Below are 20365 nucleotides of genomic sequence, written 5' to 3' on the forward strand. Positions count from 1 at the left end.
AACTAAAAATAAATTACAAAATAATCTTATATTATATAGTCATGTTGATAAGTGGTATCTTGCCCATAATTTTGTTTATAAGTGATATATTACTGAGACACATCTATCTAACAATTTAAATAAATAACACACATTTAATATTTAATATATTTTAGAAAAGTATACATTTATGTATTGTTTTTTTAATTAATAAATAATAAATATAATATAATATAATATGTGAAAATATCTCAACTCTTATAAAAAAAAACCATTTTACACTAATATTTTCTTTACATATTTTACAATAAACCCATACCCTTTTATTATATGCATTCAAGGCTTACAGGTTTGGCATCATAATAAATTTGTTTCTTATTATATATATATATATATTAATTATTTATGTATGGTAAGTATTACAAATGTGTTTAGATACATGTATATATTTATATATAATTATATATTTAGTGATATTCGTGCGTGTATACATAGACATATAATATAATATGATAACTATTTATTTTTATAATTCATTTAATTAGTACATATGCATTAATGTATATGCATCATGTACATTAATGTGTATGCATACATCCATAACACAATAAATATATATATATATATATATATCCAATTCACTTAAACTATTTTTATCCAACATTACAAGAATCTTAATGATGTAGAGAAATTTGTCACATTAGACATCATCCGAACATGACTCGTATCGAAGATGTTCCAAAAAAAACTAACAACTAACCCATATCAAACATTTTTATTTTATAAACCTCAACTTCATGACGACATTATAGGTTTTTTGCACAAACTCTATCATTATAATAAGAAATCTCCACCAACTTCTCACCAGTTTAGGCTACCAGCGAAGCAATGATATCTCATTTCCTTAATGAATTATCATACTTATTATTACAATTAATAGGATCACGATGCAGGTTTTAGTTGCAGGAAGGTACAAATCTTCCAGTCTGTTATGATTCACTACTTGAACTTTTTTCTGTATATTCTAGATTTTTAGTGCATGTAACATTCTTTGGTTTATAACCTTCCTTCAAAACAATGCTTAGCAATGGAGATTTGTCTCCATCAAACAGGAAGAGATTGTTAAAGATGGATGAAGCTTCTTCTCAACAAGTCTTAGCGTGTGTGTTTGATGTAGAAAATTGTATTTTTTTGCTTTGAAGTGCTTAGTGATGATGTTATTAGTGGTCATAGTAGGTTAGAGTGAGTTTAAGGTGGCCTTTTGCTTCGTGACCTACTTCATATCCTTAACCAAGGTGGTAAGATCAAGCACAAAAAGTTTTTCAAAACTCTTCTATCAACTACCTTAAGTTTTCTCAAAATCAGGTTACTGCACAAAAATAAATTTGTTGATTTGTAAAACAATAGATTTATTTCTGAACTGGTTAATGTTTTCCAAAATTCTGTTAGGGCACAAAACAGTTTGTTGCAACCTTTATTTCTGTTAAGATTAGCTAAAAGTGGTTTTAAAATCATCTTGTGCATTTCAGAAAAACAATCCATTTATTTTAACTTCAATATGTTCTTTTTATAACAACTTTCAACGGTTTTTTGCAAAATTGTTATAAACTATTTTCTATATAAGAGAGACACATCTCATATGAAGAAGACTGAGTGATCACATTTTTTAAGACAGATGTAAGAGTTTTCTTTGAGAGATAAAAACTTTGAATGTTTTCTTAAAAGGTTCTCTTAAAGGAATTTAAGTGTGCTTGTTCATCGTGTGCATTGGTCAAGGTTGAGGTGTTATCACTGTTGTGCTGCAAAGAGTGGTTGTTGTTTTTCAGTTTCTTGTACAGTCTTTTCAGGTGTTTTCTTTTCTCATTAATTCTTGTGTAAAGGTGGTTGTATAGACACTTCTTGATATGGTTTCTTGGAGTGTTCTTGCTACTGAAATAGAGTTTTTTAGCATTATGTGTGTCTTGTTCTTAAAGGGTTCAAGAACCACAAGGTTTTGTAATTTGGTTTGAATTGTTTAGTGGATTTCACCTTGGTGTAAGGTGAGACGGGATTGGATGTAGCTCTTGATGAGTGAACCAGTATAAATTGTGTGTTCATCTTTCTTCTCTATCCCTTCACTTATTTTTGCAAAGTTTGTTAATCTGCCAGAAAATAAATCTGCTGAATCAAAATTGAATCTGTTTTTTCTGAGCTTGTTCATAATGTTCTTCAAAATTTCTGAATAAGTTCTTTGGTGTTTGTGTATATATGAATTTGTGTGTTGGCTGTTTAAAAAGAGTAATAAAACTTTAAACCAACTCAATTCAAGATTCATATTCTCTTCAAGATTGATTGTTAAAGATTCAAAGTTTATTTTCTGGGTGTAAATCTTGTTGCAGTAAAAGAGCCTACACTGTTATGTAAAAACTATCTTTTAATCTCAAGCTAATCTGATTAAGGTTTTGTTATTTTTTTCTCATGATTACTGAAAACCGTTCTATTTGAGAAAATTTTTTATAAGCTCAACTCACTCCCCCTCTTTAACTTAGACACTAATAGACCCAATACTTTTCAAATAAGAATAAAATCTCTCTAAATAGTCTCAAAATATACTTCTCAATCTACATTCTTTTTTCATAAAAACTATACTATAAATTACATTTAAAATCATAGTATAAATGACATTCAAAACTATAATTAAAGCTAATAATTATTGACCATTCAAATTTTCAAGTAAAATTGATGACAACTTTGAGTTTAATGCTAAGAGTGTCACTTACTTTAACCTCAAACTGTTTACACTCTATTGTTTTTTTTTGTAGGGAAAGAAATTGAATATGTGTATTATGTTATATTAAGGAAGTATATTCTTATTAAATAATAGAAATCCAATCTAGATGAACTAGCATATTTATAACACCTTTAGGTTCATTACAAGTCTAAGAATAGAGAAGAGAGAATGGTGAAGTATAAGATTGTTAAATCAAAATTTTGACCCAATTTACCAATTTGCATGCGATGATTATAAAACATTTTTGAGGAATAATATTTCAACTTACATAAAATTCTGAAGTGGATAAAGTGCTAGAGTTAGTTTGTAAAAGAGTAGATGACCATAAAAATGAATATTCTAAACACCATAAACATTAAACATTATTGGAGGAATAAATATTATGTAGGATTTGTAAGACATTGTTAACATTTGATCATGAATTTCTCACATTATTAGTCTTAGTAAGACTCAAAGGATAGATCCATAAATTAATAATGAACCTCTTAATCTTATGCAATTTCATTAAGTATTTGATTTATTATTTTATAATCAAGCTAATTTAAATAATTAAGTCTTTCACTATTAAAATGTAAAAAGATTTGATATTCAAATTTATCATGAAAGAAGGAAAAAAAAAATATATATATATAAAAAGAGTTTAATGTGAGAATAATTTACTCTAAATATCATCTTAAGAAAATTTATAAAAGACAAATTAATTTAGAAATAAAATATATAGAGAGAGAGCATTTACAGTAGTTTCATAGTTGATACAGCTGCAGAAACTATTGAAGTGGAAAAAAAAAACTAAAGAATAATATATTTTATAACTGAAAGGGAATAAAAAATGTAATGTATTTCTTATTATAGTAATCAACTTCACACATATGAAACTAGAACATGCCATGTGCTATGCAGGTGGATAACTTAGTTTTAACAAAAATGAAAATGAAAGTACAGAAGAAAACCTTTTCCTGTCAGATTACGTCACACACTAATTTTATGTCTTCTCTTCTTTTCTATAAAGAAAATAAATAAAAATAAAGTTCTTTCGAATATACTCCTCATTGGCCATGTATATACTGATTTGACCCTTCCTTTTTATTATATTTTGGATTCAATTATACTATATATACCTCTATCAATCAATTCATTATACTTTTTTTTGTTTATTTCTCATAATTGTTACTTCCCTTCCCAATATAATTTTCCTTATTTTTATATTCTATGTCATAATATATAAGATTTTAAAAATTAAATTATTGCCTATTTAGAATTGTCGAAACTTCTACTCATTAGACATGAATTGGAATTATTAAAAAAATGTTCCAGATGTACTAAGTGATTAATTTTTTTTAAAGGATTACTAAACTTTGATGATGATATCGATTAGTAATTTAACTGTAAAAGAATTCTTTTATGTTAAAGTCAGTAAAAACTTAAAGATAAGTGAATCAATTTTTTTATTAATTAATATTTATTATTAGATATCAAGTCAATATATATTTATAATTAATCGAAGTCAGTTGTTAAGATATTTTCAAGTTGTGTGATTTGTAACTGATTAATGTGTACTATTGTAAATGCTTATTATTTATTTAATATCTTTTAGTACAAAGTAGTAAAAAATCCATTATTTATTTTATTGGAAAAGAGAACTTTAATTCTTAATAAAAAAATAATTTAGACATATATAATTATTAATTAGTATTTGAGTTAGACTATCTTGATATTGAAATGACATTACATACCATAACTAATTTAGCTACATAAATATAGTTTTAGGCCTTTCTCATATAACATGAAAATTGTTTTACTCGTGATTTATATTTTATCAATCTTGTTTTTCTCATTCTTCGCCATCAATTTGTTTTGTTTTTTTTTTTCATTGTCATAGCCTCATCGGTCATCCACATAGCATTTAATTCTTAGAAAGAACATAGCATTTGTTTCGGTATCTAGAGTGGTCATTGCATTTAATTCTTATAAATTCAAATATGAATTTGAGTTTTACACGTAACAAATAACTCAACTTTTAAATGAAAATAATAAAAAAGAAATATCCATACATTTTGAATTTAAATGGTGCGATAATAAACTTTTATACGAATTTATTCATAACTCGTATCATTTATTGGGTAACTGCATAAAACTATTTATTTGCATTTATGGATACCATATATTTTTAACAAAAAATTAAAAAAACTTCTTAAAATCTAAATTCAAACAAAAATGTGATTTTAAAATATAATATAAAAAAGTTGTATAATAACATACTATAGTACTCCTAAATTTATTTTTTAAAAAGATAAATTTAAATAGATTATTAAATGTCTCCCAATTCATTTATAAGTTCGGAAACTCCTCTTAAATGGTATGTTCGTGTCAAATACAAGTATCAGATATGACACTTGTACGACACTCGTAGACCACTTATCAGTTAAGTGTCAAATTCAAAAAATATTTGTTGGATTTCTAACAATTCTAACACAATTTTAAAAAGAAAAAATACATTAGTTTTCTAAAAACTAAAACTTATTGTATAAACTTTTATTATGATTATAAAAATAAAGAACAAATTCTTTCAAATCATCTATACAAAACATCTTTCTGCTAAAAATATGAAACATACTTAATGCACATAAATCTTTATTGTCAATTTATATAATTCATAATTATATAATATATAGATTCGTGTTCCTGTATCCTACCTTTTATAGATTATACATATCTTCGTGTTTGCTAGTGTTAGTGCTACATAGCTTATAACGATAACGATGATTTTCAGCAACCCTCTCGTTTTTATAACTTATAGCTCTAATATAAAATGGTAATTATCTTTTTCTTTCATCTAACGTATAATGATGACTATTTAAAGAATTATGGTTAAAAAAATTACAAAATTTTTATTGTATTATTTATTTTATGATTCTTTCTTAACGTGGGTATTTGTTGTTTTTGGTTTCTTATTTTGTATACCTATAAAGTATAATTTTTTTTATATAAAAAGTTTTTATGTTATGCATCACTGTACTACTTGACATCTCAGCTAGACTAACACTTCAAGTAACAACAATCATTTGTCATCACATGAAAAATTACTATTAAAAAAAGAAAAAAAAAGAAAAAACAAAAATATGGAGAACTAGACCAAAACCATATGTTAACAAAAACGATACATAGGTAGACTATACCTATTAATAAAGAAGTCTAAGAACAGACTAGATGGAAGTTTATTATACCAAGGAAAGGATTCTCTATGAATAAATCATAAATTAGCCAACTTATCAGCACACGTATTCCCTTCACGAAAAATATGAGTAACCCTAAACCTGATTTTTCTAAGTAATTAAGACAAGTATTTCATCGATTACGAAACATCCAAGGAACATTTGTCATAATGCAGCACAAACCAAGGCTCAGATATTAGTAAAACCCAACTTTTGAGTTTTCTCCATAATAAACTTAAAAAATAATCTCTTTAAAACACTTTAAAATTTTAAATAAAAAATAGAAAATTATAAAATCAAACTATAAAAAATTATTTATTTACTAATAATTTAATCACTAATTATTTTATTTTACTTTTTAATATAAAAAATAAAAGCTTTTCCTTGTGTAATTAAAATATTAGCATATGTTATCTATTAAAAGTACGTATCTAATATTAGTCGGTGATTTTATATGTAAATGAAATATTATCATTTATACCTATTGATATCTACTAAAAGTATGTATTTAATATTCGTCGGAGATTTTATGTATACATATATACATAAATACGAATTTCTTTTTCAATTTTTAATTAGTAGTGCTGTACAGAGACTGTACATTCACTCTTGAAGGGAGCCAACATTTGTTAGAATCAATACCTACCAAGTCTTTTTTATAACAACAATTATTGAAGGACCCCCACAAATTTTGTCTTCCAATTCTTTTTAGCTTACTACTTTTTTTCATTCTGTTTAACACATTGTTATTTTTGTTGAAAATATTTGAGGTTTGTCATATATTCTTAGAATATGAAAGAATTTAAAATTATATATATATATATATATATATATATGAAAGTTAGTGAAATTTTGATAAGTAAAAAAAGAGTTTATTGTGTGTGAGGTGAAATTATTAATATTTTAATTATATACCAATTTAAAAATTTATTTATAAAAATTTATTATTAATAGAAAAACTAATTTAAATATTAATAATTTTTTAATCTATAAAATAATATATAATTTAATCAATAATTAATTATTTTTTATTTTTAAAATTAATTTTTATATGTAATTAATTAACTTATAATATCCAAAATAACGTGTAAAAAGATTATATTGCAGTCATGAACATATATTAGAATACTATGGTAGAGTTACACACTCACAATATCACACGTTCCAACACATTGGTACTAACAAAGTCACTCAACTGACTTGACTTAAATATATTAATAGTTTTGTCTCTAAATATATATGGTAATATAACATAAAGTTTCGTTTATGTGAAATACTGGGAGAGTACAACGACCAAATCATTTAAAAAAATCATTGACTCTCCACATCTAATTTAATGTCGGTGGAATACCATAATTAGTCATGATTTCGGTTTTTTTCGTTTTTTTTCTAAAAATGGTATAATTTTTTTTTGAATTTTCTAAAATAAGAAATTTTTTTCTTTTTTTTCAGAAATAGATAGATCGCCAACGGATAATACGATTTTACCATTTTCATGTTGGAGATTTAAAAAAAAAATTGCATGTGATATACGATTTCTAACTAGTATTATACTATTTTTATGCGTTTATAATATTTTAATATACGTTTTTCTAATATTTAAATTTAAAAAAAAAATAAAAAAATTAGATAAATTTAATTTATTATTTATAATTTTTTTTATATATAATTAAAGAAATTTAGTTTTTTATAACATATTTTTTAACTAAATAAGTTTTTATAAAATCTTTTTTATTATATATAAGTAAAAAATTAAATACATTAAACTTTTTTTAAATTCTTAATAAAATTAATGATGTAATACTTTAATAATCTAAAATAATATAAGTTAATTATTTTTATAAAATGATTAAAGTAAATTTAATTCATGATAAAAATTAAGTTGGTAAAATTCTAAATTTGAAAAGCTAAAAATAAATTAAAAATTTTAACCAGAAACTAAATTTCAAGGTTTTTGTTACCGAATTTAGAATCTAAATAATTGGTAGTTAAAATTTTGATAGCTAATTAGATACCAATTTATAAACTATCTCTAGAAAAAATAACCCATAATTTTACTTCATCTTACTCATTTCCTATTGTAAAAACCTATCACTATAATAAAATTATTAAATAGAAATTAATTTTAAAAATAAAAATAATTTATTGTTATATAAACCAAATTAAATAAAATTATAGAGATTAGAAAAAATTTTGGTATCTAAATTAATTTTTATTATTAATAAACAATTTTTAAATTAATATCTAATTAGTTACCATATATTTATATATCAATTAGAATTTAAATAATTGATAGCTAAAACCTCTGTAACTAATTAAATATAAATGTAAAAACTATTTATTAATAATAAAAATTAATTTAGATACCAATAATTTTTTAATTTTTATAATAATAATATCAAATTTAAGAAATATAACCATCAACTACTTTTTATCTATCAACTACTTTTTTTTATCCCTAAAATTGATTTTTATTTAACCGTGCATAAAGATATGTTTTATATAGAAAAAGTCTTCTTTGACATTGCAAACAGTAACACACTTTCATTTTGACAACTATTTATAATAATATTTTTAATTAAAAAAATAAAATATATATTATTAAAATATTAATTTATTAGTTGTTCTTTTTGTATAAATTTGCATCTACAAATGAATAAGGAAAGGAACATTATCATGGAAGGAACATTATCAGGTGTGAGGAAAGGAGCATGGAGTCAAACTGAAGATGACCTTCTGAGAGAGTGCGTTCAACTCTACGGGGAAGGAAAATGGCACCTTGTTCCTGGAAGAGCAGGTTTCATTCACCTCTTTCTTTATATTATCCTTTTCCTTTTCTTCATTTCTCTATATAATAACTTAGACATCCTCAAAAGTTGTGTTGTGATGTATAATATGATAAATAGTAAACATAATTTATGAGTCATGTGTTGTGTTTTGTACACGTAGGGTTGAACAGATGCCGGAAGAGTTGCAGATTGAGATGGTTGAACTATTTGAAACCAAATATCAAGCGAGGAGATTTTGGTGAAGATGAAATTGATTTGATGATCAGATTGCATAAGCTTTTGGGAAACAGGTTTTGTAAGATTTATTTAGAGACACCAAAATAAGAAAATAGTTTTATATTATATATCAGTCAAAACTTTGTGGATGCAGATGGTCTCTCATTGCTGGAAGACTTCCGGGGAGAACTTCAAACGATGTGAAGAATTACTGGAACACCAACATGCGCCGCAAGGTACACTCTCACAACAAAGATGACAAGAACAAGAACAACGTAAAAGAATCCGAAACATGTTGGAAACCCCACCAAGTGATAAAGCCTGTGCCTCGAGCTTTGCGAAAAGCATCGCCCGTGCAGGGAAAAGTGATGAGTAGTTCGAAAGTTGGTGTTAGTGAAGGAGTTTCATTAGGGTGTGAGAATTGGTGGGAAACTCTGTTAGATGAGAAGGAAGAGAACACTGCAGTTGACAACATGATCTGGTTCCCTGGTGCCAAAGATGGAGCCTTTGAAGTTTGGGATGAAGAACTTGGTTCTATTGCTTCTGACTTTCTTGCAGAAGCTCAAACATTGACCGATTTTCTTCTTAGTCAACCTTCTACATTTGTCATCTCTGTTGCCTTTGATTCCATGGGAAGGGACTTCAACTTATCATAAGTTCAAACTTAAGATTTTATTTACTTTAGAAAATAAGTTCCTGCTAAAGGCACTGGTTAAGAAATTAAAAAAGAACTTCTTCAAAAATGATGCATAAATGCATTTTTATGCATACATACAGAATTTTAATTTTATTTCTTTAACCAGTGCCCATTTGCAGTGGATATTGAATGTAGATGGAATGTTTATTTATTTTAAGGATGATATGTTAACACCGTAAACAAACAGTAAAAAACATACCTTTTATAAACTATTAAAATAATATTTTTATTATATTTAATTTATTTTTTATTTTTAAATATTATAATATGATGTTAATTGTATATTTTACTTATATGATGATGTCAAAAGAAATCTTTTCTTTATTTTAAATTTGAGTCCTCTTAAGTTGATAACCAAGAGTAAATTATTTCAAATTATAAGTTAAAAGTAAAATAAAAAATAATTTTTTATTAAAAATAATATGTGAATATAGATAGATAAATTGATGTCTTTTTCTATATATATATATATATCTTTAAATATTTCTGTCACTTTTGGTAGCTCTAAAACTTTTATTAAGGGGTTTTTTTTCTCTGTATTTTCCACTTTTACTTAATTTTTATGATGATAGAAATTTAATATACATACACAAATAATTTTGGATAGATCGAAAAAGAAAAATGATGAATTGATTAAATAATATTTTTTCTTCTCCGGTTTGAGTCTCTCTTCTTCTTTACTTCTTTTTTTCTTCTTCCATTTGTAATTTTGAGATAGGAGAGTGTGATGATGAGAGTAGTTATAAAAATAATACACTAATATTAAATTAAAAATAATTTATTTTTTAAATAATTTATATGAAATAACAAAATATTTCATTGTACTAACAAAATGAGATATATTAAATAAGGGTAAAATAAAAAAATTTATATACTAAACGATTAAAATGAAGAATCTCGTTTATATATAGAATTATATATCGATATAAATACATTTTTCTTTTACAAAACTTAACTATTTTTCAGTTGTTTCTTGTGTTTTTAAATACTTACGTAGGAAATACAAGAATTAATGTTTTCTATACTTTCTGCACAAATATTTAATAATTAAAAAGATAACATTTAATAACTTTTTATAAAATGTGAAAATTACAAATCCAATATTGAACAATTTTTTTATTCAATGAAAAAAAAAAACCTTTAGTGAAGACTACCTTTTTAAAGAAACAATAAAGGTGTGGAGTTGGAGGACGATGACGTTATATGTGAACCTGATATTTTACATAAATTGAACATCCATAAGTATGTCATCTTTATTGAACATTTATTTATATTTAAAGAAAATATATAATAGCCTAAATTGTAACTTTATTATCCCATTGATTTCTTTTATGTGATTTTAGTTTAAGATTTTACTCCATGGTGTTAGTCTTTAGATTTTAGAAAATTTACAATTTTGATTAAATACTTATGTTTACCTATCTTAATTTTGTTTTATTTTGTTTCAATTGAACTTACAATTAACATATAAATTTAAAATACTATTAAGAAATAGTTTAATTGATTAAAATACAAATATATATATATATATATATATATAAATTGAAATTTAACTAAAATTATGAACTTTTTTTCAAAATGTTTGGATTACAATGTGGAAGAAATATTAAACTAAGGAGACCATATATTAAAATAAAAGTTGTGGATGAAATATCAAATAAATTTTAGTTTATATGAAACTTTTTTATTTAAGTTATGTAATGGAAATTCTAAAATCGGTTCATTAATGAAATTTAATCACTGAAAAAATATTAATTGGACTGAGTCTTTCACGCTCTACTCTTTTTAGTAACTTTTATTTTGGATAAATTAAATATTTATTTGTAGTGAATGAATCATTGTATTTGTTACGAATGTCGAAAATGAGAGAATGTTTCCATATCAATTAATTGTTAATATAAAGTGAGTTTCTGCATGACTTATATAATGTAATCAAATGCAAGTTGGCACGATAGTTCATCTCACAATATAACATCATAGAATCAAGATGAGTGGAAAATATACTTCCCTAGGATCATTAATCCTTATAAAAATAAGACATTTTTAATATATCTCTTATGTAAATATATATTAGAACTTTTATGGCTGGTGTGTGATAATTACAAACAAAACCTTGATCAAGCTGACAACATACAAGAGGAATTGTCATATTGTTTAATGTCTTACTAGTTACAATAATTAAATAAGCAAAAAAACTTAGTTGACATAATAGATCTTGAATTACTTAGTAATGATGTTATTGAACCAGTACTTGATTATAGTGGTGGATATCTGCATTGAACCAGTTTTGAATTAAAATAAAAGATATTGTTATTTTTTCACATTTTATTTTACGGAAAAGTTACTTATAATTTGTTATATCAGAAGAAGAAATAATAATAATAATAATATTTAATAATCAATAAGATAGGATGTAAATAGATTAATGAAGTTAAATGTTTCGTTGTTCACTTGTTCAACTATGTAAATTAAAATTAACGGTACAAAATAAGATATCATCCTATTCTCCCAATATGAGGAAAGAAATTATGAAAAATATTATTGGTATGTTTCTCCACAATTAATTTATTCCATATGTACCATAAAATAAATAGTTATCTAACCAAATAAGTGGTAGGTACAAAATAAAATATAATCTTATTATCAACCATTTAATATGTACTACAACAAATCTTATGATTTCAATCAGTTTCTATTTTAATTGGTTGTGAGCCGCACACAACTTTGCCTTTTTCTCTTGTGTGAGTTAGTGGGTCAGCCTACCCGGTTGTTGGCCCGCGCGGACTGCGAGTTATGGATTATGTTAGATGGACTTAAACGAAACGGGTTGAATTACTGAGTCCGTCCCGCATTTTTTACTAGCGGGCTTCAGGTCGGCCTGCATGGCTCACCTTGTATTACCATCCTTAAGTGTCTTAGAATTTATTACGCAAAACTATGACATTGTAAATTAAATTAGTGCTTTCTTCTTTAGAAAATATATATATATATATATATATATATATATTAAGTTTATATTTTATTACTAAATTTTTTAAAACACCAAATTCATGGTAAGTATTGTTGGCTAGGTAAATTGCATGATATTTTGTAAATTTACCTTTATAATTATTATGTTGACTATATTTTTCATAATATATTAGTAGATGCACCTAGATAATTTATGTACTTTCTCATTCCTGTATTCATAATTATTTAATTAAATTTTTCAATATTAAATATAAATATATAAATGATAAAAGAATAAAATAAAAAATATAGAGATTTAAAAAATGTAAATACAGCTATGCGAGACTAGTTGTTATAAATGTAATTTTAACACAAAAAAAGTTAGGGGCACTGTCATATATTTAAAATTGAAACTAAAAAATATGGAATGATATTTTGAATTTTTCCATTGCTTTATTTAAATTATTAAATTTATTCTTATTTTAATCTGTAAACACATTAATATTATTACATAATCGGACATTGTATGTAATAATTGAATTAATTTGAGGACCAAAATGTTCTTTTACAAAAAAAAAAAAAGGAGAATTCTGATATTGGTGGTAGTTAAGTTAGTTGTGCATTTCCCAGTTTTGAGTTGGGCGCTCTCGTGGATTATCTCTTTGATTGCTTCTTCATTCCCATAGAAAAACAAATCGTATTTTCATTATCCTCAAATCTGAAATTGAGAAGATTCGATGGCCATAATGTCCAATCTTCATCATGTTCTTATTGTTTTTCTTCTGGCCCCTGCATTGATGTGTAGCATTGTGGATTCAATGCTGTTCGAGGTGAGATCCTCTCATCCCAAGTGCATTTCCGAGGATATGAAGGCCAACGTCATCTCCGCCGGCAATTACCACGTCGTTAATCACAACAATGTCGGCACCGTTCCTGATGATCACAAGATCTCTGTTAGGGTACGCCCCTCATCGCGATTCAATCTACTCTTTCGGTTTTATTATAATTCATGAATTTTGATTTTAGTCATAAAGAAAACGTTTGAGAAAAATGACTCGCATTGAGTTTTTTGAATTTAAAATATCTTGCATTTTTTGGGCACATATTGGTTTTGCATAACGTGGTTTGTTGCCAGGTGCGTTCGCCTCATGGACACGGTTATCACTATGGGGATAATGTGCTTTTTGGTGATTTTGCATTTACTGCAGCTGAGTCTGGTGATTACACCGCTTGTTTTTCGGTGCAAGCGCAGACCATGGATCCTGTTACCATTGATTTTGTTTGGAAAACTGGGGTTGCTGCCAAGGACTGGAACAATGTTGCCAAGAAAGGCCAGATTGATGTAAGTCTTACCATCTTCCTTCTCATAGAATTCGTGGGTATGATTGGTACTGTTGGAAGACTAGTTTGGAGTCTTATCAATTCGTCATGCCTTGTTGTCTGTCATATTTATGATTCATTATGCTAAACACATTTTATACTGAACTTTTCTATCTATTAGATTCTTCTATCAGAAATGCATATACAAATAATTGCTTCATCTTAGTTTGAAGATGTGGAGAGACTTATTATGAACTATTAATAAACTAATATTTCCTAAGCATGGAGTTGGCAAGAATTTTGAATTAACATTTTGCATTGTAAGTGTGAAGGGATATATATAATATCTTACTAGCGTTAATTTGGATAAACTTATTCACGAACACTTACAGAAGAAATAAACTCATAATCAATGAGCTAAAATTGCACTTTATAGCTTTTTTTGAGACAAAAGTTGATAAAAGCTATGGGAGAACCACACCAATAAACTAGCTATTATAGATGGAGAGGCAAGGCTTTATGAATCTCTCGCAACTTGCAATTGTGTCAGAAATTCCATCATACTTTGTAACCTAGTTGCTCAAGTGGATTGGTTATAAGGATGACAATATGGATTAATTCATAAGCTCGTTCCCACATTGAACATGGACTAATTTCTCTTTTTGGTTAGTCCATGGGTATCTGAGTTAGCCCGTGTATAATTTTTTTTTTAAGAAATTTAATAAAAATATTTATTTATAAAAAATTAAAATTAAAGAAATTCAATCAAAATATTTACTATTTTTTATTACTACTTAAAAATTGAATAATTATAAAAAAAATAATATAAATTGATTATAATTAAATAAAAAATTAAATATAGATTTACAAATTAAGATATGTCAAAACAATATAAAATAAATATATAATTAAACTCATGGTTCAATTAATATCAATTGATAATAATATTGAGAGAATCACATCACATAAATTAGTTATTGTAGTAGGGGAATTCAAGACCATATAAGTCTCACACTTGAACCCCATACTTCAACATAGGACTCACAAGTCCTTGAATCTCACACCTTCCAATTGGAGCCTTATAGAAGTTTGATTTTGTTTCACCTTTTTGAAGTGATTGTTGAGAAGTTTATTTAAATTGGCTTTAGGTAGCTTTTGAATTTTTATTTCTTGTTTCAATAGAGCACCTTTTATTTGTTTATTTTTCAAATAGCTTTCCGTTTTTTTTAGTGTTAGCTTTACTTTATATTTGTGTATTGAATGTTTGTGCATCTCAATATTAAATAATCAAATGTTTACTTCTCAGATACATGTCATGTATTTCTGTTCATTTAATTAAGCCAAAGTCAAAGCATATTATGCATTGTTTGAGCTTGAACATAGGTAGATTCTATTGAGCCACCACCTGCACTATAATTATCAGCTCTAATTTCTTTTAGAACCCGTCAGCTATATTTTGCAGTGCTCATTAATCTGCTACTAAATTTTTCTCTACCAAATGGGATTGGCAACTTGTAAGTGTAGATTGTGTTCAATCAATCAGTAGCAGATAGGCTAATATCAGTGTTCTTCATTTAACTTGTTCTTCTTTGAAATTTAATGTTGTTTACTTTTTCTATGATAAAATTGCATATTTATATTTGTGTAAAGGGCCAAGTCCATGGAAATTCTGAAATAAGTTAGGTTGAACGAATAACGGAAACATACAGCAAGCAGAACCTGTAAGAGTATAGGGATTTACGAACAGTTAACATGTATTTTAGTGTGATTATTCATTTCAGTCTATCATTGTTATATTTCCTGTCTAACACCTGAAGGGTTTTTCATGAATGAAGTTAATAAACATGAATAAGCTAATTCTAAACCTCAACCTATCTTTGTCGGGTAAAGGGATGTGGGATTTATGATCTTGTGTGTTTTCTTGACATCTTAGGAAATGGAATTGGAGTTAAGGAAGTTGAATGAGGCCGTCACATCTATCCACGACGAGATGTTTTATCTTCGTGAAAGGTACAAATTCATAGTTTCTGCCATCAAGTTTCAGAGATGGATCTCTCTCTGTATGTATGCCTTGTATTAACTATATATTACCAAGTGTTTATACTATTCAAGAGTATAAATGTGACAACAAACCAAGGAAGGAAGGGTGTGATGAAACTGATAAATGATATCCAATCTGGTGTTTCAATATGATCACAATCACACACTCTAAATTTAAAATTCTAAGTATTACGTAATTATTGTATGCAATATTGTACCAATTATATATAATTAATTTAATAATAATAAAATCTTATGATTAGTAGATCCTTACATTGTAATTTGGAGAAAGAAAATCTCTATACACTAATATATATATCTCTTATAAGTGATGTAAATACACACATAAGAGAATAAAAACATCTTCTTACTTCTTACCTACCATTTTCTTATAGAGTTTTTGGTGAATTTTGATGGCATTTATTTGATACAGGGAGATAGAGATGCAAGAGCTTACCGACGAGACTAACACCAAGATGTTCAACTACAGTTTCATTTCAATTTTAGTTTGCTTGTCTGTGGCTGGTTTGCAACTGTGGCATTTGAAGACATTCTTTGAGAGGAAGAAGCTCCTCTAGGATGGCTTTTATTGAAAAACTTAGCTTGGTTCTTTTTGGCACTTGACAGTCTTGACTGATTGTTTGATATATACAGTATTTAGATTGCGTTTTTCCTTTTAATAATTTTATCTACCTGCGATCATGTTAATAACACTTCATGTGATAATTAAATCATATAAATAGAATTTTTATACTAGCTTATGTTATATTTTCGTAATCTCTATTTCTAATCTTTCGGTTTGAATAAGAAAAATCGAAAAAATAATAAAAAACTGAAAATAATGGTAAAAAACTACTATATATATGTGTGAATGAAAAATATTCAATCGATGTTATTTTGATAGTTTTATTTAATAAATAGAATTTTTTTTTTAATTTTAGATAAAATCTTGTGATTGTTAATATAAATTATTATTTTGAAATTGAGACGTAATATTGCAATATATTTAATTTAGATTTTTATGTGTATCTTAAATTTTGAGAATACATAAATTTTTTAGTGTTAAATAACCATTATATCATGTTTTTAATATTATTTAATTATTTTACCAACACAGATTTAACCATAGTTTAATCACATTAAACCTTAAAACAATGATGTTATATATTGTTTTATCTGTTGTAATTTAAAAAAATGTGCGAAATCTTTCTTACTCCTGATTTTTGCCACTATCCTGTTAATACAAGGTAAGGTAATTAACACCTATCTATAAACAAGTAACTATTTGATAATTATATAAATACTCATTTTTATTTAATTTGTAATATATCTTTTTCATAAAAGATATGACAGTTAATCTCGTGTTGATGTATAAAAAAACACAAGTATATGGTTGCATATATATAATTTCAGATTGCTTTATCTCTCGTTATAATTGAAAAAAAAAATGGTCCAAAATATTGAACAGAAAGTTTTTAATTTTATTTTTAAATTACATAATTATCACATCACATACATGCATGTTCGTTTAAGCGTTGTGCTGCTACCATGAGACTCTCTTCCTTCTAAGGGAACAGAAAACAAAGGTAACTGTAATATCCTCGTTTCGTTCCCAACGTTTGGTATCTGCGGAACAGTGTGCGTTTTGCATTGCAGCAACAATGGGAAGCGCCACTGTTGCTACAACCCTTGCCCACATGGCCCAGAGGTGCACGTGCATGCCCGACCTCAAGATCCTCCACGCGCACGCGTTCCGCATGCACCTCCATGACCACGTGGTGGTCCTCGGCAAGCTCTTTCGCTTCGCTGCGGTGTCTCCGATGGGCGACTTGCGCTACGCTCACCACATGTTCGACATAATGCCCCACCGAACCACCTTCTTCTACAACACCCTCATACGCGCCCACTCCCATTCCGCCTCCCCTTCTGTCTCTTCCCTCTTCTTCAACGTCATGAGGCAAAACGACATCGCCCCGGATCAGTTCTCCTTCACCTTCTTGCTCAAGTCCCGCTCAAGAACCACCCCTTTGACCCACCACAACGACATACATGGCGCCGTTTTGAAGTTCGGGTTTTGCTGCCACTTGCACGTCCAGAACGGGCTGATACACTTGTATGCCCATAGGGGGATGACCCTTTTGGCAAGAAGGGTATTTGAGGATGTTTTGCACCTGGGTTTGGAGGTTGATGTTGTGTCCTGGTCAGGGTTGCTTGTGGCGCACGTAAAGGCTGGTGAGTTGGACGTTGCGAGGAGGGTGTTTGATGAAATGCCCCACAGGGATGTGGTCACGTGGACTGCCATGTTGTCGGGGTATTCTCGGGCGAGTCGACCCAGGGATGCTCTGGAGTTGTTCAGGGAGATGAGGCATGCCGGGGTGTGGCCAGACGAGGTAACCATGGTGAGCGTGATCTCAGCTTGTGCTACTTTGGGAGATGTAGAGACAGGGAGAATGGTTCACCATTTCGTGAACGAGAATGGGTTTGGGTGGATGGTTGCGCTTTGCAATGCGCTCATTGATATGTATGGGAAGTGTGGATGCTTGGATGAGGCGTGGTACGTGTTTCATGGGATGACGAGAAGGAGCTTGATCACATGGAACTCGATGATCACCGTATGTGCGAACCATGGGAATGCTGATGATGCTTTCAGGTTGTTTGAATGGATGGTTTGTTCCGGGGTTGTCCCTGATTCAGTGACACTTCTGGCGCTTCTGGTTGCCTTTGCTCATAAGGGGTTGGTGGATGATGGAATTAGATTGTTTGAGAGAATGGAAAGGGACTATGGAATTGAACCTAGGATCGAGCATTATGGAGCCGTGGTAGATATGTTGGGGCGTGCAGGGCGATTACAGGAGGCTTATGATCTACTTACAAATATTTCGATTCCATGCAATGACGTTGTTTGGGGAGCTCTGCTTGGAGCTTGCAGGATTCATGGTGATGTTGACATGGGGGAAAAGATTATAAAGAAGTTGTTGGAGTTGAAACCAGATGAAGGAGGATACTATATTCTCCTGCGTGATATCTATGTTGCAGCAGGCCGGCCTGTTGAAGCCAATGAGATGAGACAAGCCTTGTTATCTAGTGGAGCAAGGAAAAACCCTGGTTGTAGTTGGGTGGAAGGATGAAGGTTAGGTGTGCATGCAAAGCAATCATCATGCAAGGCAATGGTGATACCCTCTGTGCAGCGCAGGCGTAGAGCTGTTTGCACGGAATCTCCATAAGCCAGTACGCTGTTGATACAAGACAGCAAATCGGCAAGTAGAATGGTTGAAAGTATTGTTAGATGACCTAATAACGGTTTCCCTGCACTGTTCTACTTCAAATTTGGATCACCCGATGATTTCTTGAAGTCTCGCTTCAATTTTCAGTTGAGGCATTGGTACTGATGAAGATTTTCAGGAACCTACTGTTTCTGTATATATCTCATGAAGCAGCAAGTTTGGTGTTATTCTTGCAAATAAAAGTTGATGATTTTGTTCTATGATGGATTAAACAAGCAGAAGCTGGATCTGACTCTAAAATAATGCTCATCTACAATCACTCGATGTTTGCTTGAAAGTTTGGGTCATTACAGTGTGGATGTATTTTCTTTCGTGGAACAGGGCTAACCATACTATAACTAGTTGAAATAATGATCAAATGACAGTATCGTGCGGCTGATTGTTGAAGGATTGTCAACCCTAGTGCAGAAGAGCTATCAATAAAAGGTTCTAATCTTATAGCATACAGGCATGTATATGATTGATCAGATTTGTTATTTAACTTGAAGATTTTCTACTGAGGGAATTATGATCTAAGGCTCACCAGATGATACACTATAGTAACACTTCTTTAATCTATTACTTTGTAAACTACCTTTACTACAACCTATATGATCTGGCAGAGAAGTTGAGGCCCAAGGCTCCGTAATTCCAAGAACATTGAAACCGCCGGGAGTGGCCGGGAGTGGTAGTTCTGTTGTCCCGTTTGATTCCGGTAAATATTAAATAATTTTTTACCTTGTATTCCAGCAATCACAACTTTTTTTGGGGAAACCCTTTTATGGACCTCCTTAATGGTTCTGTATTATAGATTTTGTCTAGTTTTGTTTATGGTTTTTAAATTTCTGTTGTATAATTATTGTTTTTTATATCTGATTGTACACTTCGACGTACAAGAGATCTTTTAAAATATTTAGAGGCATGGATGAGCCGTTCCTAAGTAATTTTAACTATAGCTGTTATAAAGTGACTAACAAAAGGAGATTACTCGAATCTTAATAAAACTAGAGAACGACAGGTATCATACTTGTTTTTTTTTTTTTTAATTCAATCTTATAAAACTAATTTATAAATAAATTTTAAATCTAACTCAATCCTATAAAATCGATTTAAAATTTATTTCTTAATAA

At 28.4% G+C, this 20365-nt stretch overlaps 3 protein-coding genes across 3 annotated transcripts; all 3 read left to right on the forward strand.

Moving 5' to 3' along the window:
* The first annotated feature begins 8637 nt into the window (after positions 1 to 8637).
* LOC137824502 (transcription factor MYB1-like) lies at positions 8638 to 9713 on the forward strand. Its single transcript, XM_068630170.1, has 3 exons — positions 8638 to 8758; positions 8911 to 9040; positions 9121 to 9713. Exons 1-3 carry the CDS (start codon positions 8638 to 8640, stop codon positions 9620 to 9622), a joined length of 753 nt encoding a protein of 250 aa, XP_068486271.1. The 3' UTR covers positions 9623 to 9713.
* Positions 9714 to 13237: 3524 nt separating this feature from the next.
* Positions 13238 to 16662, forward strand: LOC137824503 (transmembrane emp24 domain-containing protein p24delta7-like). Its single transcript, XM_068630171.1, has 4 exons — positions 13238 to 13571; positions 13748 to 13954; positions 15866 to 15942; positions 16406 to 16662. The coding sequence occupies exons 1-4, from the start codon at positions 13350 to 13352 to the stop codon at positions 16548 to 16550; spliced, it is 651 nt and encodes a 216-aa protein (XP_068486272.1). The 5' UTR covers positions 13238 to 13349; the 3' UTR covers positions 16551 to 16662.
* An 818-nt stretch (positions 16663 to 17480) lies between these two features.
* Positions 17481 to 20077, forward strand: LOC137826836 (pentatricopeptide repeat-containing protein At5g06540-like). The gene has a single exon (XM_068632983.1). The coding sequence runs from the start codon at positions 17634 to 17636 to the stop codon at positions 19098 to 19100; it is 1467 nt and encodes a 488-aa protein (XP_068489084.1). The 5' UTR covers positions 17481 to 17633; the 3' UTR covers positions 19101 to 20077.
* Positions 20078 to 20365: the final 288 nt, after the last annotated feature.

The sequence above is a fragment of the Phaseolus vulgaris genome, chromosome 8 (assembly GCF_000499845.2).
Source record: "Phaseolus vulgaris cultivar G19833 chromosome 8, P. vulgaris v2.0, whole genome shotgun sequence".
Taxonomy (NCBI): domain Eukaryota; kingdom Viridiplantae; phylum Streptophyta; class Magnoliopsida; order Fabales; family Fabaceae; genus Phaseolus; species Phaseolus vulgaris.

What these genes read in the sequence shown, in the direction of transcription:
- LOC137824502 (XM_068630170.1), top strand. Translation starts at nt 8,638, where the DNA reads ATGGAAGGAACATTATCAGGTGTGAGGAAAGGAGCATGGAGTCAAACT. An exon ending in CCTTGTTCCTGGAAGAGCAG is followed by an intron (nt 8,759 to 8,910) that starts GTTTCATTCACC and finishes TTGTACACGTAG; the next exon opens with GGTTGAACAGATGCCGGAAG. An exon ending in CATAAGCTTTTGGGAAACAG is followed by an intron (nt 9,041 to 9,120) that starts GTTTTGTAAGAT and finishes TTGTGGATGCAG; the next exon opens with ATGGTCTCTCATTGCTGGAA.
- LOC137824503 (XM_068630171.1), top strand. Translation starts at nt 13,350, where the DNA reads ATGGCCATAATGTCCAATCTTCATCATGTTCTTATTGTTTTTCTTCTG. An exon ending in ATCACAAGATCTCTGTTAGG is followed by an intron (nt 13,572 to 13,747) that starts GTACGCCCCTCA and finishes GTTTGTTGCCAG; the next exon opens with GTGCGTTCGCCTCATGGACA. An exon ending in CCAAGAAAGGCCAGATTGAT is followed by an intron (nt 13,955 to 15,865) that starts GTAAGTCTTACC and finishes TTGACATCTTAG; the next exon opens with GAAATGGAATTGGAGTTAAG.
- LOC137826836 (XM_068632983.1), top strand. Translation starts at nt 17,634, where the DNA reads ATGGGAAGCGCCACTGTTGCTACAACCCTTGCCCACATGGCCCAGAGG.